The 17290-nt window shown below is 37.1% G+C and overlaps 1 protein-coding gene across 4 annotated transcripts; it reads left to right on the top strand.

Moving 5' to 3' along the window:
• Nucleotides 1-291: 291 nt before the first annotated feature.
• On the top strand, nt 292-16258 carry CALM2 (calmodulin 2). 4 transcript variants are annotated; one of them, XM_077134160.1, is made up of 7 exons: nt 901-973; nt 6718-6748; nt 10493-10560; nt 13099-13242; nt 13326-13432; nt 14571-14706; nt 15620-16258. In XM_077134160.1, exons 4-7 carry the CDS (start codon nt 13173-13175, stop codon nt 15646-15648), a joined length of 342 nt encoding a protein of 113 aa, XP_076990275.1. In that variant the 5' UTR covers nt 901-973; nt 6718-6748; nt 10493-10560; nt 13099-13172; the 3' UTR covers nt 15649-16258. The 4 variants fall into 4 exon arrangements, with proteins under 4 accessions (XP_076990274.1, XP_076990273.1, XP_076990276.1 ...); XM_077134159.1 differs by lacking the exons at nt 901-973; nt 10493-10560 and adding an exon at nt 292-310; XM_077134158.1 differs by lacking the exon at nt 10493-10560 and having other exon boundaries at nt 843-973.
• The last annotated feature ends 1032 nt before the right edge of the window (nt 16259-17290 follow it).

Raw genomic sequence — 17290 nt, 5'->3', positions numbered from 1 at the left:
CAAATAAACCTTCCAAGTCATACATTTAAGAAAGGTACCCAAGACTCATACCCAGGTCTAACTCCAAGCCAGAACCCTATTTTTCCATAATATCAAAAGGCTATTGGAGTGACTAATTCCACAGAACCTCGGATACAAAAAAATGGTTTTTGAGCGACTTTTCTGGTAAATTACCACTGGCAAGGAAGGCAAAAGGGAAGGAAACGTAAACGGAAGACCCTTTCAGATAATGAGAAGCTACATTGGGCCCTACCCAGATTTCCACGGGTTTGTGAGGGAGCGAAATGGCTAAGGAGAAGCTGAACACAAGGTACGTATTTATTAGGGTCTCTCAGCTTCCTTCTTTATCGACTTAGGGTATTCTCGTCTACCTCTAAACAAGGGGCAGGAAAGTGTGGGTGTGAGTCAGTGGGGCAGGGAAGGATAGAGGGAGGAGAACGGTTATCCTGCTCAGCGCAAAGCAGGCGACTCCGCCGCCTGGCGCAGTTGCTAGGACAGCACGCCCGTGCACCAACAGCAACTCCGCGTCCGGCGGCGGCTGCGAGCCCGAGTGACGCATTGCAGGTACGAACTCGCCAATCAGAGGCCGGCTCAACGTTCATCGACGTACGCGTCACTACCGCGGTGCTCCTCCGCGCCGCAAAGTAGCGCCCCAAAAGAGGGAGTCCGCCGGAGTTTTAACGGCTCTCTGGGGAACGGAATCGACTTACGTCATCCGTTCTCCAACATCCCTTTAGCTCTCGCATAGTAGACCCAATAACTGTAGCTAAAGGGGTCTCGAGAAGCGTTTGAGGGGAGGGGGTTGGCGGGACTCGTTTGCGATGTTCCGTTATCTAGCACGGAGCGGAGGGATCTGGCGGAGGGAGGTGTTTATGAAGCGCTGGGGGCGGAGGGGGAGAATTAGTCCGAGTGGAGCTAGCGAGTCGAGCGGTTGTGTGGTCGCGTCTGGGAGACCGGTAGCGCTTGCAGCATGGTGAGTGCGACGCTAAGCTGCCGGCGCTTGGCCCGTGGGGGGAACAGACCGAAACAAATTGACTAAAGAAAGAAAACTAGCTTCCCTTACTCCCTCAAGAAGTAGTCTTTGCCTGAGGGATGACGCTGAAGAGCCGGGGGGGGGGGGTGCCTTCGACGGTTATGTCGCAGGTGCTCCCCTACCCCCATTGTCCTCAGGGAGGTTTCCTCTCGCGAATTTGGGGCCAGGTATATACACCCTGAGGTTGTGAATCGCCACAAGGGCTTAGCTGGGTGAGGATGGATCCGGAGTGGAGGACAGCCCAGCACATGCGGAGGAAAGAAAGTGGAAGTGGGGGGTGGGGTGGGAGGCGGGCGCAGAAAGCCTTCAGTCGGGATTTCGAAAGGTCAATCCAGGGGCGGGATTCAAATCCCAACGGACGGCTGGTGCGGGCGCCAGGAAGCGCCTTTGTCCGCTTGCGGCCGCCATGCGCTAAAGGGCGGGAGGGAGCGCGCGAAACCCCGGGCGAGCGCCAGCGCCGCCGTTACCGCGTCTCCCGCGTGCTGGGCGGGGGGAGGGGGCGGGCCGCGCGGCGCAGGGAGCGGCCGGTGGGGGTGGGGCGGGTCGGCTGCGCTCGCGCCCCAGCTGCTGCGCTGGCACCTGCAGAACTGCGGAGGTCTCCGCGGCTCGCGCCGCAGCGGGGCCTCCCTTTTGGGGCAGGGGGGTGGGGAGGGAGGGGGGCTGCGACAGCTTCCCCTAGCTCCTGGTGGCAAGAAGGAAGCTTAGCGAATGCTGATCGCTCTACCTCATCCGGCCCTGAGGCCCTCCTTCACCCAGGCATTAAAAAAAATTTAAGTGATTTTTGTCGTCGAATGAAATAATGATGTATGTCTGAAGGCAGGCGCTCCCTCTCAATCGTCTTATTAGGGAATGCAATTGGCTGCAGCCAGGGTCTGAAAGGCGTTTCCTAGTTACCTGGCAAAAGCAACCCCGGGTACTTGCCATTCTGGGTCTTAACCAAGAATATAATAGTTGGAAGGATGGATGCCTTTGATGAACTTAAACGTGGAAGTCGGAGTTATCCTCATGTCATAGTTGGAAGGATGCCGTTGAAAAGGGCCAGTGTCTATATCCTTCTGAAGTATCCAGGTGTACTCCTCATGTTAAAGAAGTACTGCCACACACAGCCTTTCCATCCCAACTTTCTCGGAAATCATTTCTTATTTCCGTGTAGAAGTTGCCAGATCATCTTAACGTATAGTTCAGTTTATTTGTACTGTAATATCAGGCTGTCAGAGACTAGTGATAAAAGACGTTTCGAGGGGCAAGGAATTTAAAAAAGCGTTTTTCCTGTCACCTAGGACAGTAACTTCGATTTTTTCCTATAAAAAAAATTTCATGAGCACAGTAATTCGCAATACTTATTTATGCTTCCTTCTGCCAAGTGGTTACCACGATGGGTGTGTCCAGGAGACAGTGTGACATCTTAAACAGGAGGTAGGAATCCTTGCCAACTGAAACCTTCAGCATGTATGGGTGTGGAGAGAGTTCACTATGGACAAAACCTGCGTTTGATACACTTGTTCTATTTTTATTTCAGATTTTTTTTTAGTGTGCTCCTTTCAAGTTGTGGAGTAAACTTTAAAATTTGATTTAGAAATGAAAAATCTGGTTGTTTGCTAATTAGTTCTGATAATCAGGGGCTTGGGTAGGTTTAATGATAATGCTTAGAGTTTGTGTCTAAAGACTGGTGGTCACCTGACAATGATAAACTTTTTAAGTTACTGTTTGCATCATTAATGCTTTGGAGATTTTCGGTTGGTCTGTTAAGTTGACAGTCATAATTAAGTAATAAATTAATTTGAAGTTGACCCTAGTTAGCACCATAATTATAAGACTTGGAAATTTTAAAATTAGAATTCAGTCAAGTTAAGGAATAAAAATTTATTTGATAAGATTGCTCATATAGTTCTTGAGTTTACATGTATATGCTCATTGAAAGGGAAATGCTTCAAGAAGGCTGAAGGCCAGGGTGATGAGAGAAGTAAAAGATGTGATGAGGTAGGCCATTTGAGTCTAAAGAAATAAATCATTATTCTTTTCTTGTTAGACCAAGATTCACCATAGCTATATTAAAATTCTAAATTTAGCTGGGATAGTCAGTTTAGGTCCTTAATAAAGGTTCTAATTTTTAAGTCCTTTTGCCCAATGGTTTCTCTTTGCTCCAAGGTCCTGTAGAGGTAGTGTTGTTCTGTCAGATTAAAATTTTTTGTTTTTTTTTTTTGCCCTGTTAAAGTAATTAGATTGTATTTTTGATGAAGGTAAAACAAATACCCTGCCTTGTGAAATTGTAGGGAGAAAATGCATATATGCACCGTATGCTTGAGGAATGAACATATAGGAAAGGATGGAGGATAGTAAAAGTTTGTGTTCCCTGTCAAGCCTGTGAACTCATCCATTTATTCAGATAAGAACTTAGTATTATTTTTATACCATTTTTCACTAAATAGCATTCAAGAGTATTCATACCTACTTTTGAATGTCGTTTAAGAAATGTTTGATACATAATAAGTTTTCTTTAGTTCACTCATGTAGTCTAGATCAATGCTTCTGTTCTTCTACAAAATGCAGATTTTAATTCAGGAGGTCTCGGGTGGAACCTGAAAGTCTCCATTTCTTACAAATCCCAGTGATAATGCTTTTCTTCCAGGCCACACTTCGGAGTAGCACGGTCTAAGTAACCTTTAAACCATTTTTAAAAAAAAATTTTTAATATGGCAGTATATTACAGCATAAAATTTCTCATTTTATAAATAAACAATTAAGTGGCATTAATTACAATTACAATATTTTGCCACCATCATCCATTACTAAAACTGTTCTATCCTAAACCAAAACTCTACTCATTAAGCAGTGCTTCCCTAGAAATGTTTTGTTTTGTTTTTGCATGGGCGGACAATCTCCGGCATGGCAGGTGAAAACTCTGAACCACTTTGCCCGCCCTAGAAATGGTTTTTGTTACCTTTTTTTGTAGTGCTAAACTGAAAACAATCTCACACTGGCTGTAGCGGGCAACTTCATCTTGATAGCTGGTATTTTCCATCCTGCTTAGTAATATGCTTGGAAGCTTTTTTCTGGAGTGACAAGACCAATAAGAAGCAAATTATATTAATAATTGCAGAAATAAGGGAGTAAGAACTATTCTATTCTCTAGAGAATTAATCTTCACTTTGCTGAGATAAACACTTGTTAATGAGCTTGGGTTTTCCCAAAAGTATAGTTCTTCTGGTTTTTCTAACTAAGAAAAGAGCACTCTACATGGACTGAAATATGAACATTTATCTACCTGTAGCTGGAAACCGTGTTCTTGCGTTGTTGGTGACGTTCATTTTAAAACCTTGAATATTGGATAAGTAGTAAGTACAGAAAACTTCTCTAATTCAAAATTGTTCTCCTAGCCGAATTTGATTTGCATCCAGTTCTCAAGCTTTGAAATTTTCCAAGCAAAATTAAGGAGAATTTTTTGGTAATATAAGTAATTTAGTCTTGCATGTGCTTAGTCCATCTTTTGAAGCTCATTTGTGATCTCCTGAAATGAGTTTGCCTGAGAGAGGAACCTGGGCAAGATGATGTGAGGCACTCAAAATTGGCCTTTAAAAAAAATCAGACTAAAGTTTTCATTTATAGGTTAGTCACACATTTAGCTTATCTTGAACGTTTTAGACCTGAACTGATTTCACCTGTTGCATCCTGTATTGCACTTTGTGCAAATAAATTTTCTCAGCTTAAAGTTAATGTGGTAAGTTTATAAAGTAATCTGGGCCTTGATAATGTCATAAATTCCTTCCGTTTGGAAGTCGAGCTAGGCAAGTTGCTATTTAACGTCCTAGGTTCTTTGATTTGTTAATTATAAACTAATAGTAACAGTTACATCCTTGCAAGTACTTTACATAGATTCTCAATATGTACGGTAAGCCTGCAGGGTAGGTATTATTGTCCCTGTAAACAGATGAAGGGACTATGAGAGGTTGAGTAACGTGCTTAAGGTCACACAGCTGCTAAGGGGCAGAGCTAGGATACCAGCCCAGCTATGACTCAGAACACCATGCTTTTTTCTCCAACCATGCTTTGCTGCCCTTCAGAAATGAGGAAAGTCCTACAAAATAGAATCAGACTAGAAGTAAAGTCTCTATAGCTTCCTTTATAACAAAGTAAACATTAACTCACTGGGTTTACTTGGTTTTAAATCTTACTTCTAGGGGGGAAAATGGACTGACTTCACACCAAATGTTTGTTGGTGGAGGATTGGAATTGTAAGGGTAAAAGTAGATAGGTTTTTTTTTAATATGCTTTGGTTGAGCTTATTTGGCTCTTCGATTTTAAGGTATGTGGCCTTTTTTAATAGAAAGACATTGTGGTCAAATCAAAATTGTTGGACAGGGAAAGGCACTTCTGCTTTCTTGGTTTCTTAGATTTTCTGATGCTGCCCCATAGAGCTAATGGGATACTAGTCTACTTGAGGTGTATTATTCTTCCAAGGGATGCGTTCATTTAAAAAGAATTGAACCAGGTAATATTTAATTTCATTTCCCTGCAAATAATCGATTAATCATTGTACACTTGACTCCACATGGGTAGGGACTTTTAGATAGGAGGCTATTTCTTGACAGTGCCCTGAAATGGTACCACATAAACAGTTGTGTCATAGATGTAATTTACTAATAGGCAGTGAGATATCCAAAGATGAAGGCCATAGGAAGAATGAAGGAATCTTGATACTTTGCAAACATCTTTATATGTTGCAGTGCTCTGAATTTAAATTTTATAAACATTAGAGATGTCTGACATCTTAGTTCATAATACTGGCTCTCCTAGTTACTGAATTTTTATCTTGCTCTGTACCCCCACCTCTGAAACTTAACCTAAACCTTTCCCAACTTCAATAAAGTAGGGGGTAATAATACTATTATAGGGTTATTGTGAAGATTGAAGAACAACATATATATAATGGGTTTTAGCAAACATCTGGAAATATTTTTTTAAAACCAAAACCAGGTACGTCTGTGCTAGAAGCGTCACAAACCTTAGATTTATTTTTGAGATTTAAAAAATCAAGGGAAAGTGGGTGGCTGGACTCCACATTTGGTAACTGGGTAATTCACATGTTCAGCTGCCTGGCCAGTGAGAAAGACATAAAAGCTGGTTGCTTTCATGTTTCACCAACCAGAACAACTCAGATTTTATCTTTTTAATATATGGGACTCTTGCTTACTTTTGTGTGTGTGTGTTTTTGAGGCTTGTTATATCGTGGTCATGTCAAAGTGATTTGTTTAACCACCTTTTATGAGTAAATTGACAATTGTGACCCTTAAATATTGATTTTGGTTCATTGGAAATTTCTGGTAATAATGGTGAGCTTAAATCTGTTTCTTCAGTTTTGAAGAAGGGTGCAATATTTCTGTTGGATTCTATCCTTGCCTTAGATGGAAGAGTAGCATATCTAAACTTTCTAGTATGTCAATTTGCTTATTTTCAATTGCAAATAAAATTTAGATTTTCAGAAGTATTCTGAGATGTTTGTATATTTAAACTTGGGATTAAGACAGTTTAACCGAAGCAGATAGGTGCATTTTCTACCCAATTGTATTTGTTACTGGAACTTAATGATGTTTATGGTACACAGTGAACTTTGAAAGTTTTTAAACCTCTTTTCTGCATTGGCAATCTAGATAATCTGAAATCACTTATTTCTGATCTCTTTGTAGGCTGACCAACTGACTGAAGAGCAGATTGCAGGTGAGTGAAATGACTTTATACTAGGCTGTATTCATTGAATTTAACTGTAAAATAGCCAGCCTCAAAATAAGATACTTGTATAAAAGAATTGATTTTGATCTGTTTTATAGATGGTAACGACGTATGCAGTGTAGTGTAGGTAATTGAACCTGTTTTCGTAAGTTAGAAGGTAAACTTAACTGTGAAAGATGTGTGTTAATTGTAATTAAAGACATGTATTTTAGGCTATGTTGCTATACTTTGGAGCATGTTGGTGGTGGTGATTGTTTTGTAGTTGCTGTTTTTTTTAAAGTTATTTTACTATAAAACATGACTTCTGGGCAAGTTATGATTTCACAGCTCTAAATCAGTCTTCGTAAGAGAAAGCCAAGTAGTAATTGAAGTGACTTGAAATGTAGAATCAGTAAATGGCTTTTGAATTTATTCTAGTTTAAATTAACTAACAGTTTAGCCTTAGAATTGTGTTTCTAGTTAATAAAAAAAATAACCATTTATCTCTAGTGAAAACATAGACCCGAAAGTTAGCATTTTATTTTACAAATGTTACTGTAGTAATTTGAATTTTGTCTTAAAAGGCAATGTTAGCTATTGACATAAAGAGCTTCTTAATCTTATTTCCTTTGGTTTGCTATGGAAATGTGTAAAATAATTATATAAAATGCTGTGTTTTTTTTGCTGTATCAAGAATGGTAATCTTTGTTTTAGTAGTTTGAGATGGCTGGTAACATCAAAATGATGGTAAAATTGCCTGAGTTTTTGTTTTTTAATTAAAGTACTATTCTTTGCTAGCATTAAAGATTGTTTTATTAAATTATCACGTAGTTAGCACTTCCACAGTATTCTTGGTAGGCAAGGAGTTTGGTAGGTGCTCAAAAGCACTGAAGCACTGTTTTAATGCTGAAGAAAACACCCAGTTGGAACTCAACTGTGAATAGCCCATTTAAAGTCTCTCTCTTCTTCATACACAGCTGGGAGGGACCAGAAATGACCCATCTCTTTAAATAGCCATTACAAATATTATTTGTTAGGGTTGTATAAAATATAAAGCTATTAATATTAAGGATCAAATTTAAGCTATTCTCATTTTCAGTTCTTAATGTGTGAATTTGACTTAAACTTGGGGTTCATTTTTAGGGTTGGTAAATTGTGTATAGGAGGTGTGTTGAAGCAGTTACACAGAGCTTTGAAGTAATTTCTTTGTTTCAATTAATATTATTTAAAATATATCAGTTAGGGAAAATATATCAGTTAGGGGCGGGCCATGGTGGCTCAGTAGGCAAGAATGCTCGCCTGCCATGCCAGAGGACCCGGGTTCGATTCCTGGTGTCTGACCATGTAAATAAATAAATAAGTAAAAATAAGAAAAATTGAAAAAATAAAAATTTATCAGTTTTTCTGAAATATTATGTCTTATGTCTCTTCTTCAGAAATTAATAGTGACTACGTAATGTTTCCAGTCTTAAACTCTGGCCGCCTGTAATACACCTGCCTTTCTCTCTGGCTTCCATTTTTCAGTATTCCCAGTTAGTAGTTGTCTCTATAATATATACCATGTTCACTTAGGAAAGAAGATGTATGTTTTCATTCTGCCTATTATGTAGTTAATGCTTATTACCACCCCCTCTAACACACAATACTTTAAAAATGGCTCGTGTCTGTTAAATAAAAGAGAATCTTTAAAGACTGGTAATTTTATTTAAAAATAAAAAACCCTTATAGCTTGTTGGAACATTGTCTTATAAGACAAATTACAACATTTTGTTTACTTCCATCATAAAATTAGGTTTCCTGTGGGAGTGGGAGAAAGATCTGTTCTAGGATATCTCCCTACTCTTTTTATAGACTATAGATTTCTTTAAAGCCGTTTCATAGAATCCTGTAGAACTTTCAGACAGTAACCAAAGCTTTTATGCTTCTAAAATGTAAGTCCCATGATCAGGAACCTTTTTTGTTCCCTGTTGTATCCACTTGCCTTTTGCATAGTAAGCACTGAATAAATGGTTCTTGAATGAATAGAATTCATTCTTAAAGAGGTGTATGGCACAAGAAATGTTCTAGAACACTATCTACCCTATCCTAAAAATTCTTCCTCCTCCTCCCCAAATCCTTTTCTTTTGGATTTGGTATATTTTAATGTCCATTTTTGAAGTGAAGTCGATGTTTTTCTTTATTTAGTAAATTGTGATTGCTAGTACCAGTAACATCTTAAGAGTCTAAAACCTACTTGTTCTTCCAGATTGTTAAAGGAAACAAGCTTCATAAATATAAAGTAACATGAAATATACTAAGATACTTTTAAAGCTATTTTTCTCTTAATGTGATGATCAGTGCTGCTTCAGATTTGTTTAGAAATCCTAACAGCAAATTACTTGGTCTAGGGGGGAAAATCTGCTTCTTGTTTAGATGATTACTTTTGTATCTAATAGATAGTTTATAGTACCTGGTCTTAAAGAGCACTCCAGAACAGTCCAGTGTGACAGCACCAATAAAATAAGTTAATTTTGTTGAAGTCTGCTATGATGTCAGTTACTGTTTGAAACTCGGAGGCTTGATAGGAAAAGTATATAAGAACTTTTTTGTTTTTTAGGAATCTGTACCTAAACCTTTATTTAAACTTTGATGGCCTGTTATAAGAATGAAACTTGTTTGATTAAAAAAATCAGGCTTTTTTCATTTTATGGTAACAGTTGCAGAGTGCCAACATAAGTCTGATAACAGTGACCTCTTTTTTAAGGGCTTACTACTAAAATATTTGAAATAAAAGTTAAGCATTTGGTTGTACTTTTGTTAAATTTGTTTCAGGTAACCCACTTTTGTAAAATTGTTAAGTTAGGAATATATCCTGAGATAGCTAATGAACAAATAAAACTCGGGTAGTAATATGACTTTTCTGAAAGTTTTAACGTAGGCACAGCTAGAATGGATCTTAAGAGTTCCTATATCAGTTATGTAGAACCTAGCTGTTCTGTTACATTCAGGACTAGTTCTCTTTATTGTGTATTTAGGTTTTGACTCCTGGGTTCATATTTCAAGTCATTCTTGAGAAGAGTTACTTTTTTCATAATTACATGCTGCTTTCATGTAAAGATTATACTAGTTGTGAAGTATAGGTGGGCTGTAAAGGCAGGTGAACTGAATTTGTACTTTTGGTTTTATTATATTTCAAGGGTTTTAGCAGATATTGTAAAACATACAAATAAATCTGGAATAAACCCTCACCTTTAAAACAAATATTTTCATTTGTTCTTTTCTTGCATCCGTAAAGAAAATAGTGGTTATAGCATAGATGTAGTTTTGTCTGCTTTTTGTTTATTCCATCAAACCTTTTAGGGGTTTACTAGACTTCAAAACTTCTTGAAATTTAGGAAACATTTATAAATGTATACCATGCAGTTTCCTGTAATTTGACTTTAAGTTGAATCATATAGCAGCAAAATGATTAGTGCTAGTTAAACAGGAATTTTTGCACTTAATGGTGGTGGTAAAAGATGTGCATAGCTAAGTACTATAGCAGAGGATTGTAATTAAGTAAATGAACATCTAAATTTTCTTGTAGCCTAAGTTATTAAGTTATAGACGCCGTGTGTTTAAACACTGAGAGATTGTGTTCTAGAAAGTATTCCTATATCCTGTAAAAAAAAGAGGGGGGGCGGGGAACCTGAATAAAGAGGAATTGTCTTCATTGAATACTGATATTTGTTGGTGGGAACTTTCTAATCTACTTTTGTCATTGGCCTGATTTAGGTTAGCACTATATATTAACTTCATAAAATGGACCTGCAGTTAGGTACTAAGTTTCTGCTTGATCACAGGTGAGTTCCTCTGGAAACAAATAGTGATATTTACATGGAACGGAACTACCTTACTTTTGAATAAAACATACTGCAGCTAGTCAGTAATACTTGGTCTGAAGCTAAGCAATTAAATGATTTTAGGCAGAAGAATGTAATGTGTTGATCCCAAAAGATAATAGGACTGCAGACTCCAGGTAATTTCAAAGAGAGAAGCAAGTTAGGAGCTGTTGTGATAGTCCAGGCAAGAGATGATGGGGGTCTTGAACAAAACTTTGATTGTAAAGATAGAAAAAGAATGAAGCAGTATTTAGATGGAAGAATTTAACAGAACCATTGGTAATTTTCAGGGGGTACAAGTTATGATGTCTTCTTGGTTTTCTGCCTGGGTCTCTAGGGTTTGTTGCTGGGGAGTATAGAATTCATTTTCAGCTATCTTTCTTGAGGTCAGCCAGGAGAGAAGTCCTGTAGGCTGTCAGAAATAAAGACATTGTGTTGAGAGAGGTAAGTAGGCCAAAGGTAGCAAAGTCTTCATTGTAAATGGGCATAGATGAAATAGCTAAGGAGAGGAAAGAGGATAAGAAGTTCGGTTATATCTACAGGTAAGACACAGATAAGAGCAATAGGCTTTGATGATGTAGGTAGGAGGGAAACTTACAAATGGTTAGGAAGGCCAAGAGAAGTTTGACAGTTTCAGTGCGGGTTAGGATGCTGTAGGAAATGAGATCAGCTTTTTCCTGACATTTATTGAGTACTTAATTTATATATAGTACTTGAAAACAAACTTAGAAGGTAGGTTCTATTCTAACAAATGAAGAAGCTGAGACAGAAAAGGTTTAGAAATTTGTCCACGGTTGGTTTACTAGTAAGTGGTAGAGAGTAGGATGTTTTCACCCAAGCAATTAAGTTCCAAAGTCTGTGCTTTAAGTTTCTGTGCCATAGAGCCATCACATATTTTTGATGGATTGGGCAGCTAGGTGGTCATTGATGAATTTTGCATTTTCAGCTGATGGGTTGGAGCTGCAAGTCATTTTAACAGTGGGGAGAGAGGAAATAGGGATGAGTAATAGTGTCTTTCAAAGTTTGGGACAGGTATGAAGGACAAGCAGTTAAAATAATATATATCTAGGGTTTAAATTTGTTTTAAGCCAAGAAACATGAAGATAACTATTTACCAAGGGGCATAAACAGTTGAAGAAAGCTCCAGAGAGGAGATAGTAGATGGAATGGAAATGGAAGTATAGGTATTGGAGTCTGGAGTTAGGTAGTGAAATAAATAGCCTTGGATTATAAAAAGGAGGTATGCCTTTTTTTCTTTCTTTTTTTTTTTTTTTTTTTTTTTTGCATGAGCAGGCACTGGGCATCGAACCTGGGCCTCCGGCATGGCAGGCAAGAGCTCTGCCTGCTGAGCCACCATGGCCCACGTGGTATACAGTTTCTTAAACATGTCTCAAATAGTGTACAGTTTGAAATACATAGATATGCTAGAGAAACTTTAATAATCTTATGAACTTTGAAGATGCATTTTTATTTGCTTGATGATAGAATCTAAAATCTTTTAGATAATGCCTTACTTGGAAAGTACTAGCTTTGTTATTAACTCATTGGTATGACTTTACACTTAAAATTTAATCTCTGTTTTAGTTTCTTTAAGTGGTGAAGCTAGATAGTCTGGACTCCAGAATTCTTACTGTTAATCATTATGCTTGTTCATGGTTTTGAATAGGAATAATGATTGTACTCCCATTAGTTGTCCAGGTAATCTAGTGGTGAATAAGAAGGAACATAATTGCACAGAAAGATTTTTTAAAAAAATCTTTAGTAATATATTTTACTCTTACAAGCTTTGGGGTTTTATATTTTAAAGAAGGATCTAAATTATCTTTGTTTTCTGTGATAAAACACTTAAATGAAAATTAGCTATGCATGCCATGATCGAGGCCAGTGTTATCATGATAGGTTATTTGGTGATAGTCCCTTCTACTTTGTAGAAAAGGAAACTAGCCTGTTGCTTGGTTTTGTGAAGTTTAAAGTCTTTTATTTTTAATAGTTGATTGATTTAGACAGTCTTTTAACATTTGAGGTTAATTCTAACCACAATGCAAATAAATTGTATAGTTACTCTATAGAAATATGTATTTGTCTTATTTTTCTAATGTGTGTACTACTTAGGTCTTTAATTTTGAATTATAACTCACAGAGCAACCTCAGTGGAAAATGGAGAAGCCAATCATTTAAGCATTCGGGTGTTCTGTCTTGTTGTATTATTCAACCCAGAATAATAACTTTTAACTAATCTAGATATTGGAGTGTTCCCTGCTAAGATTTTGATGAAAACTCCCTAAGCAGTTAATATGAGCATATAGTGCTGTGATTGACAAAAGATGTTTGAAATACGCTTTTTTCCTCACTGAATCCTTCAAGAATCAAAATTTTGTTGCAGGTTCTATTTCCAAATGTGGAGATAAGAGTTGATTAGTAGATTGCATTTAGAAGGTTAATTTGTATTGTTAACCAGTGCATTTGAATTGTGGTCTTTTTTTTTTCCCCCCCAAACAGAATTCAAAGAAGCTTTTTCACTATTTGACAAGGATGGTGATGGAACTATAACAACAAAGGAATTGGGAACTGTGATGAGGTCTCTTGGGCAGAATCCCACAGAAGCAGAGTTACAGGACATGATTAATGAAGTAGATGCTGATGGTAAATCTCTTAATTTAGGGGGAGGGGTAGTTTGGAGAAATCGCATTTAAATTCTATTTTAATATTTCAACTAACCATTTTAGGTAATGGTACAATTGACTTTCCGGAATTTCTGACAATGATGGCAAGGAAAATGAAAGACACAGACAGTGAAGAAGAAATTAGAGAGGCATTCCGTGTGTTTGATAAAGTAGGTATTTAAGGACTAAATTATTAAATATATTTTGAGGATGAAATGGAGACATTGGGACCCCTGATTCTTTGAAGGACTGTTTTTTCCTAATGATTTGCCTTCATACCGAGCAAAAGATTTTAAATAATTCAGTTAAACTTAGATTTCCTAATGATGTATATTTTGGCATTGATTTTGTGACAGAGGATGTATCACATGACTTTGGAACTAAGAAGTGTAGTGATTTGAATAAAGTGTGTTTAAATTTTAGGACATCTTGCCTGGCTATCCAGTGACACTTAATTTAGAAGTTAACTTTGTTTATTGTTCGTTTAACTTGTATGTATTTTCAAAGTATGGATTTCTCCCTAATAGTAAGTTTAGTAAGGTTGTTAAAACTTTCATTCCGTTTCTACATGTTCCAGTTTGAAAGGATTAAGTGCCATAGAAAAGGCATGTTTTAATCTTGATCCTTCTTTGAAGGCACCCATTTCTTTTAATCCCTATTCACCGTATGTTGGAGAATTGATTATATTTTCTCCACAGAGGTGTGACACACCCAGTTGTAGGTTTTAACCTTTGATTAGAAGGAGATGTGACTCTACCCATTCCAGGTGGGTCTTGATTAGTTTACTGGGGATCTAATGTAGTAGATGGAATGGAAATGGAGCCACGAGAATTACAAGAGCTGAGTGAGTTGAGTGCACACAGCCAGAGACCTTTGGAGATGAAAAAGGAAAACACCTCTGGGGGAGCTTCATGAAACAAGAAGCCTGTAGAGAAAGTCAGCTGTTATCACCATGTTTGCCATGTGCCTTTCCATTTGAGAGGGAAACCCTGAACTTCATTGGCCTCTTTTGAGTGACAGTAATCTCTTGGTGGTGCCTTAATTGGGACATCTTTATAGATTTGCTTTAATTGGGACATTTTCATGGCCTTAGAACTGTAAACTTGCAACTTAATAAAATTCCTCCTTTTTTTTTTTTTTTAAGTATGGGCAGGCACCGGGAATCGGACCCGGGTCTTCTGGCATCGCAGGCAAGCATTCCTGCCTGCTGAGCCACCGTGGCCTGCCCAATAAATTCCTCCTTTTAAAAAAAAAACAAAAAACTTCCATTCCAACTCTGGGTCTATAATTTTACCAAATCTTTTCTAGGATGGTAATGGCTATATTAGTGCAGCAGAGCTTCGCCATGTGATGACAAACCTTGGAGAGAAGTTAACAGATGAAGAGGTTGATGAGATGATCAGGGAAGCAGATATTGATGGTGATGGTCAAGTAAACTATGAAGGTAAGAATCTCCCCACTTCCGTTGTATGCTTTGAGTTATACTTAGAGATATCTGATAGGACAAAATTAATGACGTTCTTCCAAAAAACTAAAGATACTGAAACAGTTTTTCATACCTACTAAGCTTTTGCAGACTAGGCAACATCACTGTCATTGGATAACATTTTAGAAATTATTACTACCAGGTTCCTACTTTTAAACATAGAAATCTGCATTTTAACAAGATTCCTAGATGATTCATATGCATTTTTTTAATGTAAAGCGGTTTTATTTAGTTTGTATAAGGATTGTTAACACAATTGTAAAAACTGCAAGCTTACTCCAGTATCCCTAAAATGAAATTAAGGTGGCTTTCTTCCTTCTTTGGATTGTCTTGTTTCCTCTAATTGCCTTTGGTATAAAACTGCCTTAATTCAGAAGTATCCTTTGTGATTGTAAACTTTGGAGGGCCCAAGGCATGAATATAAGGCATTTGAAAATTGAGGAAATTTCTAATGAAAATTGAGGAAATTTCTAATAAAACCTGTCTTTATATTTTTCACTTATATTTGTTGTGATGCAGTTATTCTAATTAAGAAAGCAGCATAAAATTTAACATTGTAAACATTAAACATAGTCCCTTAGCACTGAGGTAATTTTGGCTTGTAACATGACAGATTGGAAATTGAAGTTTATAATGGCTTATCTAAAGCATTAATTTGGTTTAGTTTATGTATTAGTTAGCTTAAGTATTTCTAAGATTTGAGCAGGTCCATCCTTGGCTTTAAACTAGTTTTCCTCTATATCATCAACACTTTATTGCAATTCTAAGGAAAGCAAAATAGGAATGGAGACTGCTCAGTGATTGAGTAAATATGGTTGGTTTTGTCAGACTTGCTGTTGACTCAATTTTTCATGTATTTCTTCTCTTTCAGAGTTTGTACAAATGATGACAGCAAAGTGAAGACATTGTACAGAATGTGTTAAATTTCTTGTACAAAATTGTTTATTTGCCTTTTCTTTGTTTGTAACTTATCTGTAAAAGGTTTCTCCCTACTGTCAAAAGAATATGCATGTATAGTAATTAGGATTTCATTCCTCCATGTTTTCTTCCCTTATCTTACTGTCATTGTCCTAAACCTTATTTTAGAAAATTGATCAAGTAACATGTTGCATGTGGCTTACTCTGGATATATCTAAGCCCTTCTGCACATCTAAACTTAGATGGAGTTGGTCAAATGAGGGAACATCTGGGTTATGCCTTTTTTTAAAATAGTTTTCTTTAGGAACTGTTAGCATGTTGTTGTTGAAGTGTGGAGTTGTAACTCTGCGTGGACTATGGACAGTCAACAATATGTACTTAAAGTTGCACTATTGCAAAACGGGTGTATTATCCAGGTACTCGTACACTATTTTTTTGTACTGCTGGTCCTGTACCAGAAACATTTTCTTTTATTGTTACTTGCTTTTTAAACTTTGTTTAGCCACTTAAAGAAAATCTGCTTATGGCACAATTTGCCTCAAATCCATTCCAAGTTGTATATTTGTTTTCCAATAAAAAAAATTACAATTTACCCAATTGGTGCTCTGAATTGAGTCATTAATTAGCTGTTGAGGTCTACCAATTTTGAGGATAAAATGTGGAGTTGGTTTCTGCTTGGTGTAATCTAGCATAAGTATTTTGACTATTCAATGTTGTGTTCAGCTTTTAAATCGGTATACTTGCTTCAGTGGGTTTAAATGAAAAATTTAAAAACCTTTGAATATACCTAGCATGAGAACTGACAAAGTAGGTGTTTATTGTTTTCTACCCTGTTTGTGTTTTTCAGCTTGGACATCCATCATTCCATATTCGCTGCAGCCATTTTTTAAATGTTTGAATGCTGAAGACAATAGAAACCTAGTTGGAGGGAGGGTCGTTTTATTTTTGCCTCTATTACCTAATCTTTCACTCATTTTGCTTTTTAATTCTACCATAAGACAAAGGAGCACTGTTGGTTTTGCCTGTGTAACATGTTTTTTGAAAAAGATTTTATAGTGACAGAATCTTTGCTTTAGGTTTAGTTTGTGCTTGTTTTCTACCATTTCTCTGTAAGCTACTCAAACGGTGGTTGTCAGGGTTTTTTGTTTTTTAACTACCTTTTAAATAGTTAGTGAAAGATTCCATAGCAAACCAGAGCCACTTTTAAAACATTGAGTATAATTGTTACCTACCTATTATAGCCACAGGTTTTTAATTTCTCAAGGGAGCAATTTTTATGTTTGGCAGTTTACTGCCCATCTTTGACTTTCTGTACTACTGTTTTTCGCCCTAGCAGAAAATAGAAAACTGAAAATTGTGATAATATATTTTAGATAGGATGAGGAAAATTACAAGCATTGATAATCCTAAGGGGGGGGGGAGAGTATTACATTATCACATATTAGGCAGGAGGTTAGTTAATTAAATAGGAAACTTTTAGATGTACACTCTACTGAGCCTCCTTAATATGATGTGATGAGAGTTCAGAATTCCAACAAGGCATTTGGTGGGAGAAGATACCTATTGGCTGTTGAGGCATCATCTCTGGGATGTTAAAATAAGCAATGAGCTTTGGAGTTTTACT

The sequence above is a fragment of the Tamandua tetradactyla genome, chromosome 17 (assembly GCF_023851605.1).
Source record: "Tamandua tetradactyla isolate mTamTet1 chromosome 17, mTamTet1.pri, whole genome shotgun sequence".
In the NCBI taxonomy this organism is placed as follows: Eukaryota; Metazoa; Chordata; class Mammalia; order Pilosa; family Myrmecophagidae; genus Tamandua; species Tamandua tetradactyla.
The sequence above is the reverse complement of the archived record's forward strand: the minus strand, read 5'-3'. Positions and strand labels throughout refer to the sequence as shown.

What these genes read in the sequence shown, in the direction of transcription:
- CALM2 (XM_077134158.1), top strand. An exon ending in CATTCCGTGTGTTTGATAAA is followed by an intron (nt 13,433 to 14,570) that starts GTAGGTATTTAA and finishes AATCTTTTCTAG; the next exon opens with GATGGTAATGGCTATATTAG. An exon ending in TGGTCAAGTAAACTATGAAG is followed by an intron (nt 14,707 to 15,619) that starts GTAAGAATCTCC and finishes CTTCTCTTTCAG; the next exon opens with AGTTTGTACAAATGATGACA.